At 34.9% G+C, this 14864-nt stretch overlaps 1 protein-coding gene across 3 annotated transcripts in view; it reads right to left on the bottom strand.

The window, feature by feature from the left end:
- LOC105216434 (mitochondrial cardiolipin hydrolase) overlaps positions 1-14862 on the bottom strand; it is a 64818-nt gene extending 49956 nt beyond the window's left edge. For 2 of the 3 annotated variants that reach the window (XM_054230803.1, XM_054230802.1), the window contains exons 1-3: positions 13652-14862; positions 12229-12395; positions 12034-12166 (exon numbers count right to left, since the gene is read on the bottom strand). In XM_054230803.1, the coding sequence (XP_054086778.1) occupies positions 12050-12166; positions 12229-12395; positions 13652-14177 (810 nt within the window). In that variant the 5' untranslated portion in view covers positions 14178-14862 and the 3' untranslated portion in view covers positions 12034-12049. Of the gene's footprint in view, positions 1-11375; positions 12167-12228; positions 12396-13651 lie in introns of those variants that run through there. The other variant, XM_029042962.2, reaches the window with a different exon arrangement.
- Positions 14863-14864: the final 2 nt, after the last annotated feature.

The following is a 14864-nucleotide window of genomic DNA, read 5'->3' as shown; positions in this document are numbered from 1 at the left end:
ATAATGATAAGAGTCCTTACTGGACACTGCCCGAAGGGATGCAAGTTGCCAAAGTTGCATAGAAAAAGCTGAGATTGAGACATCAATACTCGTTCTCCTTCATTGTCCAGCTTTCGATAGATTGCTGCTGAATCATCTTGGCAGGTCGAATTAAAGTTAAATGCCCAACAATACTCATTAGTTGCTTGTAAAAATTCGTAAAAAGCTCAAAACGCTTTATCGTCACTTGAGTGTCTCGGGCATCTATTTTAAAGATTTTTTTTTTTCATTTTTTTTTTATTTTATTTTTTTTAGGTCATTCGGAGAAAAACTAACGAAGTTACAGCAGGTTGAATAACGGCTATCTGCGCTGAGTGTACGAAACTTTGAATCGATTTTCCCAAATATGTCATTTTTAAAGTCGGTGACCAGCCTACAGAAAAAACTACTGCATCGATCGTTTTGAAATTTTGAACAAATATTCTACATGTATATAGCCCTCGAATGACGTCGAGTTCTTCCAAAAATTTTAATTACTAACAATTTTACAATAACAAATAGGTCGATTTTTATACTCTCGCAATAAATGTTGCTAAAGAGAGTATTATAGTTTTGTTCACATAACGGTTGTTTGTAACACCCAAAACTAAACGAGTTAGATATAGGGTTATATATACCAAAGTGATCAGGGTGAAGAGTGGAGTTCAAATCCGAATGTCTGTCTGTCCGTCCGTCCGTCCGTCTGTGCAAGCTGTAACTTGAGTAAAAATTAAGATATCTTGATGAAACTTGGCACACTTATTTCTTGGCACCATAGGAAGGCAGCTTTCGAAAATGAGCAAAATCGGACCACTGCCACGCCCATAAAATGGCGAAAACCGAAAACACATAAAGTGCCATAACTAAGCCATAAATAAAGCTATGGAAATAAAATGTATATGAAGGGGCATATTTGGAAGTTATTTTTTTTGGGGAAGTGGGCGTGGCCCCGCCCCCTACTAAGTATATATCTCGCAAACCAATAGAGATATATAAACCAAACTTTCTTCAGTCGCTGTTTTTAGCCACTTACACAGTCTAAAAATGAAAGAAATCGGATCATAACCACGCCCACCTCCCATACAAAAGTTAGGTTGAAAATTACTAAAAGTGGGTTAACTCACTAACGAAAAACGTCAGAAACACTAAATTTCACATAAGAAATGGCACATGGAAGCTGCACTAAGATTTTTTTACAAAATGGAAAATGGGCGTGGCGTCGCCCACCTATGGGTCAAAAACCATACCTCAGGAACTACTCGACCAATTTCAATGAAACTTGGTTTGTAATAGTGTCCTTACATCCCAATTATATGTTGTGAAAATTGGCAAAATCGCTTCACAACCACGCCTACTTGATATATAAAAGAACTTTGAATACGATCTGAATCGTTTACTATACAATATATAAAGTAAGCACTAGTGAAAATATCGATGCAGAACTTTGCACAAATACTATGTTTATAGTGTGGCAGCCCCATTCTAAAAATCGCCGAAATCGGACCATAGGTTTTTAAGGCCCCATATATCGAACACGAGGACCTCGGTGCTTCTAGTCTAATATTATGGTTTCCAACTTTCAGTGGACTTTATACAATATATATGACGAATGTGTGGGTCAAATTGTGTATTATATAATATAAATAAAGTTAAATAAATAAATTGCGAGAGTATAAAATGTTCGGTTACACCCGAAATTAGCCCTTCCTTACTTGTTTCGTCTAAAATCGTCATTTTGGCTTGAAAATGGTACCAAAAATTGAAAAATAAAAAAAACTCGACGGCAATTGAAAGATAAACTAATAAACTAAAGAAAGCATTTTGATTTTTTGGTTTCGGAGGATCCAGTGATGCTGTAGGCTGGTCACCGCACAAAAACTTCTTTTCGTGGTGCCTGCAGAGATCGACGATAAATCCGTTATTCCTCGCTATTTTTCGATAAAACTTTTTTTAAGTATCCTTCAAATGTAGTACTGTCTCCCTACAGCAATAATTTTTTCTAAGAAAATTCATGAAAAAAGGTCTTTTTTCGACGAAACTTAGTTTTAGTTCAGCCATTAACATTAATTTAATCATTTAAATTTTATCATATGTATATTGTATTTATTTTTTCTTCTTGTAGTGTAAGTCTTATTGCTGTAGTTGTAGATTTAACCATTGAGAATAAGAGCATTTGGTATTAGAATTCAGATTGACTTAAGTGGTTACAGAAGATTTGTTAGATAAATCATTGCTGATCTTTAACTTAGTTTGTGTCAAACTGTCTCCAGCATTTAAACTCGTTACAACTGAGGACCTTTAACATCTCACCTGCCAAACTACAGCAGCCTCAACTCCAAAATCTTCGAAATCTCCATTTCCAACTTATTACAAAACTCACAAACGTAATTTACAATAATATGACAATAATTGAGCTATCAAAAGCCATGCGCATACAATTTCAATTAAGCCACACAAAAAATAGTTCTAAAGAGTACAACTTTATCCATTTTGAGAATCTTCAGCGCGAATGACAGCCACTTCCGCCGCGACGCTGACATTAAAACATGAAATTAAACAAAGGACAGTATAATTTCGGAACATTTCAGCTGAAATAACTACAATCAAAAAGGTAATGAGTGCAGAGTGCTTATGTTGCAAGCTGCAACAACATAAAATGACTTATTGGCCCGTTGTTGGCCTGTTGCCCTAACCGCACATGTACTACTTGACTCGAAGACATTTTAAAACAAATTTTTAGAATTTTTATTTTTATTTTTATTGTTTTTTTTTTTCATTGCGTTATCACTAGCATTTTCGCTTACTTGCTTACTTCCTTTGTTTTTTAATAAAACAAATAATGGCGAAGGCAAAGCTGGAAGAGTATATGTAGCAAGCTGACGAAGTGCATGGAGGTACAGTTGGCGCAACAGGCAAATTGCCAAAACCAAGCAGCCGCTGGAGAAGCGAGATGACTCAGACGAAGAAATTAAAAACAACTGGTCAAGGTTCATAGTAAGATGTGGATATATGTACATATATTTTTACTGATGTACAGACATACATTCATATGTACGTTTGTATGCGTATTTTTGTATTTATAAGGAAGTTGTGTACGCCACAGGAATACGCAAGTAAACGAAGCACCGAGAATGAGAACCAAAACAAATGCATAAAAATACTAAAAATATGTACATATGTATGTAAGCAATATGAAAAAGATTAAAAACAGATGTACATATATATGTGTGTTTGCACAAGTTTTTGTCTGTTTGTCATTGCAGTTTGAGGCACGACATTTTGGCGCAAGTCAGGGACACAGCGCTTTGGCATATGGTAGAAGCAAGGAAGCAAGATGATGGATTTGCATCCTGAAGAGCTGCTAAAAATCAACTGAAATGGATTTCAGGATCTACATACATACATACATACATACAGATTTACATACATACACACACATAACGCCATACAACAAATTAAGGACAGCAGAAGCAACAGGGTACCCCAGGAAACAGCCTTAAACGCTTACTTGCTCAGCGAGCAACAACCGTACACCGGTGCCTAGTAAAATATAAGTATGTGTGTGTGCAAAAATTAAATATATATGTATGTGTGCGTAAAAGCAAAACAAGTCAGCAAAACAAAAGTGTCTGGAATTGAGAAGGATCAATGCAATCAGACACGAAGTAGACATGTGCAAAAATTACAAAAACACACACATATACACAAAGAAATTCAGATCTCTCTGTGTGTGTGTGTGTGTGTGTGTGTGTGTGCTATACATAACACACTTGAAGATGGGATAGCAGTGCTGGAAGCGGAAAATCGAAAGCTGCAAAAATGTTGTTATTACTTTTGAGGGAAAACAATAACTCCACGCCGCTCTGCGCTTAAGGTAAAACAAAAACAAAGGCAAAAACACACATACAAACACATATTGCTTGCTCGCTATTGCGCCAATTACTATGCTTATGTGCATAACAATACATACAAATACCGCTTGAATGCAAAGGAATGGCAAACTCAGGGAACTTACTGGTTCCTTGCCACTACCACTACCACTACAACACTTCAAGACGCATACATACATACATATTTACATAAGATCGCGGCAAAAAAGCGTTCTACTACAATTGCGCCCAGCACTTTTGCTTTTGCCACAACTTACTACCTTTCACGTCTCCTCCCCCTTGGTGTCATTACAATTTTCTCCGTTTTATGAAATACCCATAGTATGGCAGTGACCGAGAGCGTCTTTCGGTGAACATCTGTCGCATTAAGTGGCAGCCGCTGTGACTACAACTGTTACTGGTCGGTCGCTCGGTTTGGCCTCCAAAATTGCCGCATCTTGTCTGGCGTTGTCTGCGTTCACGGTGGTTGTGGTCGTTTTTGTGCTGAAGAGTTTGCCAGCAACAGCTTCTTTTGTGCAACAGTTTCTTTCTACAGCTGCGTCTTATTTAAGTGTGGCACGGCATGGTATGGCATGGCATGTTGAAACACGTTTCCCCGTTAGCACGTTTGTATGCGGCAAAACCGCCACTCCACCAGCAGGATCGACCACCACCAGACCGTTGAGATCGGTAGCGAAATGCCCTAAGGCGATTGTGTAAGTCGTTGGTGATGCGTCCAGCCCCCCTCTCTATGTCTTTATAATTTCTATGTTGTATATAGTGTGTATGTGTGTTGTGCATCATTCATACTCATTAAATACCTGAAGTGCCATTGTACCAAGTATGCATGTTGTTGTTCCCATGTTTGTGTGTGTGTGTGTGTACTCCCTAGCGTTGTCTGCAACCTAACTGGTTAACAGTTCATTGGCGCAATCAAAATGTGTTTGTTTGCGAATTATTATTGCTCATTTGCCACGTGTTGCATGTGCTCAGCATGCAAACATGTCGCCGGCAGCATACTCTTATGGGTATTCACATTGAATAGGAAAGGCATCTCAACAGGAATAATGCAAGATGTTGTAATGGAAGGGGATTCCTAACTTCACGACATACGTAGATATTTAAATCGAGCATTGAAGCGTGGATTTAGAGATCATTTGAGAAACGTAAATAGGAGTGACTGATGGTCCATAACCTACCCCTCAACAGAGAGATGTGACAAGCTTTACAAGCTTTACAACCTCGCTAGGATACTAAATTGTCATACAACATCCAATCAAATTTGACGCGAAGAAGTTTTAATTGTCTTAAGAATGAGTCTATGTAACAATATCAAAGATTCATTCAGCTATTATAGACATATTCTTTATTTATTTATTCATTCTAGTAGCAAACAATTTCATGTGTCCTGTTCCGAATATTTCAGTTTTGGGACCAGAAAAAATTTTATTTTAAGACCCTATTGTTGTTGTTGTAACGATTATCCAATCCTGGAAAGTATACGTCTAGTTGTCGTCGAGTTCATCTAACGGTAGGAAGGAAGGAAACTAACTCGGACCTATGGTAGAGAGGGGTGTTAGATCAGTCGGGTTCGTTGGGTAAGCGAAAGAGGTGACGCTGGTTTCACGTGGCAACTAGAGCTCATCGTCTGCTATTGATGGTGGTTTGACCCTCAATGGGAGGGAGTCAAAGAAGCTGTTAATGGCTCCGCTGTGAATGGCGTTTAAGGCGTGTCTGAAGCTGTGGCACCTACAGTTGAATATCGATTTTTTTTACATCGGGATATTTGAAGTTTTTTAACCTTCTAAAACTAATACAAAAAAACTAATCTAGAAAAGTTTCCATACAATGATTTCGTCAAATTTCTCACTGAGGAACTCTCCTTTTTGATCTATTGGATAACGAATTCAGTGTCGGTTTTTTTTCAAAATTCAACATAGGGGGTTCAACATAGCCTTTTTTGAAAAACTCATCGGATTCGCTTAAAACTCGTTACTTGGGAGTTTTCAGGGTCGCTGATTACGCATTTGATGTTACTTTTGGCGGCTGGCGGCTGAACAATATAGCGTGGACATTTGAAAAATATTTTTTTTTTGAAACTTGGCATCTAAAAGTATTTCTGGTAGCTAGTTGCGAATACTACATCATTTTCTAAAAATCTCGCAACTTCTAGTAAGACCCCAAGGTTAGAACCAACATTTTTTTGTATGGTTGTACATTTTTTTAACAAACTACTTATCATGGCTTGCAGAAAATCAGCGGCTTTAGTAATAGAATTGTTAAAAATGTTGAATCCTAGAGATTACTGCACCATAATTCCTTATTTTCTTAAATGTGGAAATATTTTTCATGGCAGAAAGGGTATATACTAAATGAAAACCGCAAAACATATAGGTTTTAATTTCTGCAACATGGCATTACCATGGAATAAATAGGTGGATGATCCGACAATTATAAAAAATTACAAAAAACTATAGCTGAACTCAACATTGTTGCAATTAAATGGATTAACAGCAAGACAAACACGCTAACAACAACCACAGCGCGCAAAGTAAACTATTATGAAAAGCGAATAAAAACTATAAAAATGAACACGAGCAGTTGTGTGGAATAATGCAATAATTAGACAGCGAAGCAACAAAAGGGATAAACAAAAGACTAAAAAAACTTGTAAGCTGGAGGAAAAAATACAAATGTATCTCAAAATGCAATAAGTGGTTCCTGAATATCTATTTTATATGTATGTTAGCGTTTATGTAGATATAAATAATAAGTTAGTGAAGTGCCTTTATTTTTTTGTACCATCAAACGCCAATTAAAATCAATATGAACAAACAGTAGAAAATATGAAAGAATTTTGAATTTTTTCTTCGATAATTAGCCACCACTGGAATGATGAGGACGTATACGTATATGAACACAATTTATACAAAATACACCACTAACAGCCAAACTATAGCAAACATAAAAAAATACGAAAACTATATGACAATTAATGGTTTTTATCCCAGCAAATGCGCGCTGACATACATATCTACATATATACACACACATTCAGATATCAGATGTGTGGAAATTTATTACAAAATGTCTCTCATAAATGCCTAATTAAAATGTCATTGCTAAATGAAGTGTAACTGTTTGAATTGTCGCATGGAGAAAAGGACCACAAACTGTGCTGTATGAGTGTTTGACTGCTGTAGACCAGGCGCTTTGCCAATTTTGAAGTATCTTGTTAGATACAAAATGGATATTACAAATGGATTTTTCGAGAATATTTGCTCTGTCACAATGGTCAGCCTCGGCATTGGGTGTTTGCATGGCATAATAACGGTTTCCATACCTGTAGAAAGGTATAACTGTATATTATAGTTATACATGTACATAAAAAACGGTAAATTGCATACACCATTGGATACTTAATTAATTTATACACACATAGTTGTCGCTGAAATTTCACACTCTGCCTCCACGCCTCACTGTAGGACAACGAGTAGGGATTAACGCAGTAATCACAAACATATTGTGGCCAAGCAATTCTTTCGAATCAATGAGTTCAATCGTTTTCGGTTGCCGATACTGGTGTTGTCTATGAAATTCACTTTTCCGCTTACATTTAAGCGTTTTGTGTGTGTGTATTGGTATTTTTTCTTTTCAAATAACACTTAAAACAACTCGTGCATGTTAAGTATGTAGGTATGTATATACTAAATGCATTCTCGTAGTGAAAGGAATGGCCCCCTGCTGATGAGAGATTTACAGGAAGGCACAAACAAAGCGACCGTGCATAGGAAAACTCGCAACATGTGACAATTTGAGAAAATCCTTAAAACAACAATGTAATTGTCAAGCAACAAGCGGATTTGTCACATTAAAACGAAAAAATATATATTTATGTATGTATGTATGTATATATAATACAAAAATCTATGTAAGTGGATATAAATCATTCACAACAAGTAGTCCATATTTGAAGAATTATTTTTGCAACAAATCTACTGGAATTTATAGAATTTATATTTATATGTAGAAGAAATCTGGCAACACGTCAAACTGTGAAGTTTAATTTTTTCTCGGTTCTTGAATTTGTGCTTAAATTTATTAATATAATTAAAGAAAGTTTACTTTTAATAAGTGTAATCTAAAGCTAAGTATTTGTGCTAATTTGCTTTTGTGTTATATTTAAATTTTAATTGTGTTGCCAGATTTTAAAGAAATCGGTCGAGAACTTCAAAACCTTACAGAAAAATTTAAGCATTATGAAGTGTTGTTTCAATCATTTAAATGCCTGAATGATCTATCATCTTGATCATGCTAAGCCTTCATCAAAACGTAAACGTCCGTCTAATGAGGAACCTGCCACTTTGTCCGTGAAAAGTATGTCACCGGTGAAATTAGACCTTATTAATCTCTCATCTCCTTGCCCTCAAGGAGAGAAGCCTTCCTCTTCAAAAGTGCTTAATCCTCCGAAAACAATTAACGATAACCTTAAGCGGAAAACTATTCAGGCAAAAAATTTGGTAGTAATACCTCAACGAAAATCAATTTTCGTTTCGAGATTCGCTTCGGATACCACAATCGAAGATATAAAGTTTTACATCTCGTCGAAATTAAAAATTAACGAAATTATTCTATTATTTGCTTCTTCAATTCTATCTGAAGAAGTAGAAGTTCCTCATGCGGACTTTATTGAATTTAAGTGCATACGAATTTGTATTAATAAATGTTCTATTTATCTAACTTTATCTTATATTCCGCCTCAATCGGACTTATCTGTATATACGCAGCATGTTTCTTTAATAAATAATGTTTTTTCAATTGCTAAGAATACTGATTACATAATTGTTCTAGGCGATTTCAATTTACCGTGTGTATCTTGGAAATCTGTTGACGATTGCATTACCCCTTTTTGCACTCGATAAAGCTTTAATGAGTTTTTGGAAGAAATGTCTGGGATGGGTCTTAACCAAATTAACTTAATTCCGAACAAGTTTGGTAAATTCTTAGATTTGGTCTATGTTGATAATACTTCAACAGTTTCTGTGGTCCGATCTGATCCTTTAGTTTTGCCAGAGGATTCTTATCACCCTGCCTTGGAAATTAATATCGAAATCATAGACGAATTACTTGTATGCAACAAACAGGACCTTTGTTCTCGGTTCAACTTTGCGAAAGCTAACTTCAAAAAGATTAATTGTGAACTTTCTAAATTGACTTGGCCTGATTATAGTGGTAATATTGAATTAAATGTATCACATTTTAATGAAACAATTTTTAATATTTTTGAAAGATTTGTTCCGAAATGTTTTATTATCAATAGAAAAAGTTTAAATTTGTGGTATTCGAATGAGCTATGTAAATTAAAAAATAAAAAAGCTCGTGCTTTTAAACTTTATAAAAGAACTGGAGCTCTTGTTGACTATTTAAAATATTCTAAATTGCGTCGTCAGTTTGAGAAACTTAACAAAAAATGTTATAAAAACTACATAATCAAAGTAAAAAATAATATTATTCGTAATCCGAAATTGTTTTATGGTTTCGTTAACTCCAAACGCAGGATTTCAAATTTTCCGTCCGCGATGAAATATAAATCAACAATGTCATGTGACAATTATATTATTTCTAATATGTTTGCAGAATTCTTCAAATCCAATTATTGTTCAAACTACCCTATGAATGTGCCATATCATCAAGTGTTATGTCCGAGTACTGTAATTAATACACCAATTATTTCTGAAACAGATGTCTTAAATTATTTAGTTACGTTAAAAAATTCGTTTAAATATGGCCCTGATATGATTCCCTCAAGCTTTCTTAAAAATTGCGCAAAATATATCTATCTGCCCTTAACTAAGCTTTTTAACCTATCTCTTAAACAAGGTATTTTTCCGTCAATGTGGAAAAACTCTTTTATATTACCTTTGCATAAAAGTGGAGTTAGATCATCTGTTGAGAACTATAGGGGGATAGCTAAAATGTCAGCTATACCCAAACTTTTTGAAGCTATTGTCACTGACCAAATAACTTTCTTAATCTCTCCTTTAATTTCATTCTCTCAGCATGGATTTTGTAAAGGGAAATCTACAGTAACTAACTTGCTTGAATTTGTAAACCATGTGTCAATGGGTTTTAGGGATAATAAGAATACTGATGTTATATATACAGACTTTAGTAAAGCATTCGATAGAGTATACCACTCAATTCTTTTGCAAAAACTGAATCTTCTTGGTTTTCAACCAAGACTTCTTGAATGGGTATCCTCATATCTTACTAACAGAAAACAACAAGTTTTATTTAATAATACATTATCCGATTCAATTAGTGTCACTTCAGGGGTTCCACAGGGTAGTCATCTCGGCCCGATTCTGTTCTTGTTGTTCATCAATGATATACCTTCAGTAATTAAGTTTTCAGAAATTTTATTATATGCGGATGATGTAAAACTTTTTAAATCATATACTTCTTATAATGATAGAACTGAGTTACAATTGGACTTAAATAATTTAGTTACTTGGTGTCACATAAATGATATGCCACTGAATCTTAAACAATGTAAAACGATGTGCTTTTCCCGTAGATCTGTTGATCCTTCTCCCTACGTAATAAATAACTTCAGTTTAGAGCAAGTATCTAGCTTTGTTGATTTAGGAGTTACTATGGACCCTAAACTAAATTTTAATTCTCATGTAAATTCAATTGTCTTAAAAGCTAAAGGTGCTCTTAGCTTTGTTAAACGTTGGTCTAAAGAATTTAGTGATCCGTATATTACTAAAATTCTTTTTACAACATTGGTAAGGCCTATATTGGAGTATGGTTCTGTGGTATGGAATCCTAGCTATCAATCCCATTCTGATAAGCTTGAGTCCGTTCAAAAACAATTTTTACTTTTTGCTTTAGGCCACTTACATTGGGATTCAAGATTGAATCTTCCCCCGTATACTAGTCGTTTAAAACTTATAAATCTTCCCACACTCACTAGTCGCAGAGAAATGCTAGGTATAATTTTTCTAGTAAAACTTCTGAATGGTTTAGTTTGTAGTTCATTCCTTTTGTCTGATATTAAGTTTAATGTCCCATTGCGTTCATCCAGGCAGTTTAGACCATTATTTCTAAAATCTTGTAGAACAAATTTTGAGTTAAATGAACCATTCTGCCGAATATGTCATGATTTTAATTCGCATTCCAGCACATTTGATCCATCTGACTCAATATTTAGCATCAAAAAAACTATTTTGTCTTCTCTTAATAAATAATATTCAGAAATTTTTAACTTTTTGTTTTAATAAATTTTTAAATCTCAGCTGTTGAAATGTTTCTTTCTGTAGCTGAGCAGTTTGAGAACCGGACGCTTAAAAATCTCTTGCCTTTCTAGACTCGGCAAATTCCGCCCGTATGCGGACTGCGCCCCACGCGTCGGTTGGGCGGGAGGAGGGTAATCGTTTGGGTTAATAATAATAATAATAATAATAATAAATTACTAAAAAATAATAAATCTCATTCAGAAACTGCTTATAGGTAACTGATATCTGGTAGTTAGTGAAATATTGAACTTAATAAATATCTTAGTAAGACTAATAATTTAAAGCTTCGAGAATAGTCTCAAACTCTAATATAATTACATAAATGTTTTTTCCAAGTCCTTCCGCACCGCCGAAATATTTTCACAAGGATATTGAAAGTCAAATATCCAGTACCAGAGTTCTATTCACAGAGTATTCTAATATAATATAATAATAGCAATACATATGTATGTACATTAATGTATATAATTGTAATTTCACACAATGTGGTTGCATTATAAAAACAAAACACCATTCAATAACCAATAGATGCAGATATATCAAGAGATAAAACCAGAAATAAAATAGCAAAACACATTTCATGAAAGACTTTTTAAAGGTGAGTTTGTAAACCGCATATTAATTTGTTGCCATTATCCACCGTGATTTCACACAAATAAGTACAGACATACATCCTAAATAAATGCTTAACGGCAAAACAATCAAAAGGGCTTAGCGAGAAAATCCAGTATCCCATTGTGGACATATGACAATAAAGTATGTAATTAACGGCATTAGGAAATGTCTATCGAAGTGCCTAAACGTGGGAGCCAATGGTAAACTATAACCTTCCATTTCGTACTTACCTTTCACATTCGTTGTTTAAGAGCTCAGACGTGGAGCGAATGCTAACCACATGCGTTGAAATTCATCTTCGAATTGCTCCAACAACATTCTATTGGAGCTGATTACGATATTCTCCCAATTGCCACCAAAACCCTGAAAATTTTAATAAAGTAATTGATAAACCATATGATTTTTCTATAAAAAATTATATTCACCTGCATGGTCCAATTGAGTGAGCCGGACATGAGTACACCTTTTACATTACGCGAATCATATGTTTGACCGACGTTGCCTAGTACCGAACGCGCACGTTTCGGTCCGTCCAGCAGGCAAAATTTATGATGCATTAGCATTGTGGTCATGGGACAACGAACGGGCACGCCTAAAAGTAAATTAATATGGAAAATGAAATATATTGTATGAATTTGAGTGAATAACTAGCTAAGCAAATAATATTGCTGTTAGTTGCAAGTTTCTAATATCTAAATATTATAAATACTAACACTGCCGTTTTCTTTAATCAGAAAAATATATATTATTTTGAAATTAAAAACTCGTAAATAAAAAAATAATAATGTACTGCACTTTATTATCGACATGTAGAGGAAAAAAGCGCGGACACGCAACTCAATTTTCCATTTCCGATATTACACCCTAAAAGTATACACTGATTTTTGTATAAATTTCTGTCCGCTGGTATGGCAGTGTTAAGCGCTAATGATGCCACCGATTTTAGCACAGACACAACAACAATTTCACAACTGTTTGCTACAAAGTTTAAAATTTCAAAAAAAGAAAATATTCCAATTTAGATATTTTCAAATTAATGAACACTGTAATTATTTCAAATGTCACATTCTTTGTTATAGTAAATTAAAAGCACTTGTTACTTATAATTAGCTCAATCACATTCAGGTGACACTGCAGCAATTCTGCACTTGACAACAATGCATTGCCGCAAAACTGCATAAAATTTTGTTGAAATAACCAAATTACATTTAATAATTTTATTTGAATTCGCTATTAATAAAAGCGACAGATGATGTGCAGGAAAGCATGAAAAACGTGGCTGTCATTGAGTGCGAATATTTTACCACAAAATGCACGTGGCTCAATCGTTTGCATAAAGAAATAAGACCACATTGTCCGTAGCTACGACGCAACTGAGATGCTTGAAGGAACGTCAATACGTTTGCGCGAAACCATGGTATTTGTTATTGTACTTGTCGTGCTTTTTGCTAGATAGCAAGTGCAAACTTATTTTTAATGGGGAGAGCGAAGATGTGATTAGTTGCATGGATACAGAAAGTTTCAAAATGAACGGATACGCAATACCTGTATAAATATGTGATTAATCCCTACAAACGCGCTGTAGATATTCATCCGATATCCAATCGAAGTCTGGAAACATTTTCTATATATACACATTTGTATTTTTTTTTTCAATAAAGTAGTTCGAACTGTATATTCGTGCAAGCTTCACGATTGCATTGCTACAAATGTTCACACATACATGACATCATCAGCTGATTTGCAAAATTTTCCAACGTTTGTATGTCTGTATGTGTTATAATTAATATCTAGAAGTTTGAAGTTTTTCATAATTCAAATACATTTCTAGAAATATTCTTTACTAACCTGCCTTTGTTAGCGTTATAATCTGTGAACCACTGGAGTACACCATTTCTTTGTCACTTATTATGCGTACAGAGACTCCTCTGCGAATGGCACGCATAAATGCCTGCGACAGATCGTAGGATGTAAACGTATACATTGCTAGATCAATGGTATATTTTGATTTATCAATTAACGCTATTAAACGACCGACGTTATTGGCAGCACAGTACCGATTCTCACAGGAAGGACTAGCACTAGGAGTAGGTAATTTCGTAATATGTCCATTTTCAATCATGCCCTTCGATGGGCTTTCATATGTGGGACTTTTACGTTCCGCTGGCGATTTTAATATGTGACCACCAGCGCAGCTTTGTGTCAACTCATTCGTCCAGATGACTTCGGCTATTTCGTCATCAGTTGCATCGCGACGCCACAAACGTTCGCGCACGTACAAATAGCCACGATAAAAGATTTCTGACAACAACACTACCGAAACGGTCGTAGTCAGACCATAAAATGTGTAGCGCAACACCCGATGTTCCAACATTTTCTATTAAACCAATATCGCATATATTTCACTTGCACAATTTATTATCAATTCTATTTATTAAATGCACTTTTCTTTTAATATTTTCAAAAACAACACTCACATTCACAATATGGAATGGAAGAATTAAATTGCTCTGCTTTGGTTGGATTTTGTTGCGCTACAAAAGGGAGGGGTGGGGTTTTTGATTACCTACAAATTTGTTGTATGCAAAATTTAAGAAAAACACAAACAACAATTTATCGTTGAAATTCACAAATATTGCAGCATTTATGAATAATTTTCACTTTTTAAACACAATGAGCAACTTGTAATGCAACACAATGAATTTCAACATTTAAAATCGCTAATCGCAAACCGAAGCAATCAACATGCATGCACCAGCCGGTGTCAGCCGAAGTGTGCAAAATCTTGACATCCAAAGGATTAACAGCGCGTTTTAACACATGTACTCGAAATTATTACACATTTTAATAAAGTAATTTATTGTTAACTTCATAAATTTACAATTGCATCTAAACGGAAATGATGTCAGTTGCAAAAAAGTATAGTTTCGCGAGATGCAGCGGGCAAAAATGCACGTGTCGTGAAGCAAATTGCTGACAGACGAGTCAGCTGTGTGTAAGGTTACAGTGTTGCCAACGCTCTTCATTTTTATCGATGTATTATTCGCACAATTGGTACAAG

Source organism: Zeugodacus cucurbitae, chromosome 5 (assembly GCF_028554725.1).
Source record: "Zeugodacus cucurbitae isolate PBARC_wt_2022May chromosome 5, idZeuCucr1.2, whole genome shotgun sequence".
Classification (NCBI taxonomy): domain Eukaryota; kingdom Metazoa; phylum Arthropoda; class Insecta; order Diptera; family Tephritidae; genus Zeugodacus; species Zeugodacus cucurbitae.
This window is presented reverse-complemented; position numbering and strand designations above follow the sequence as displayed.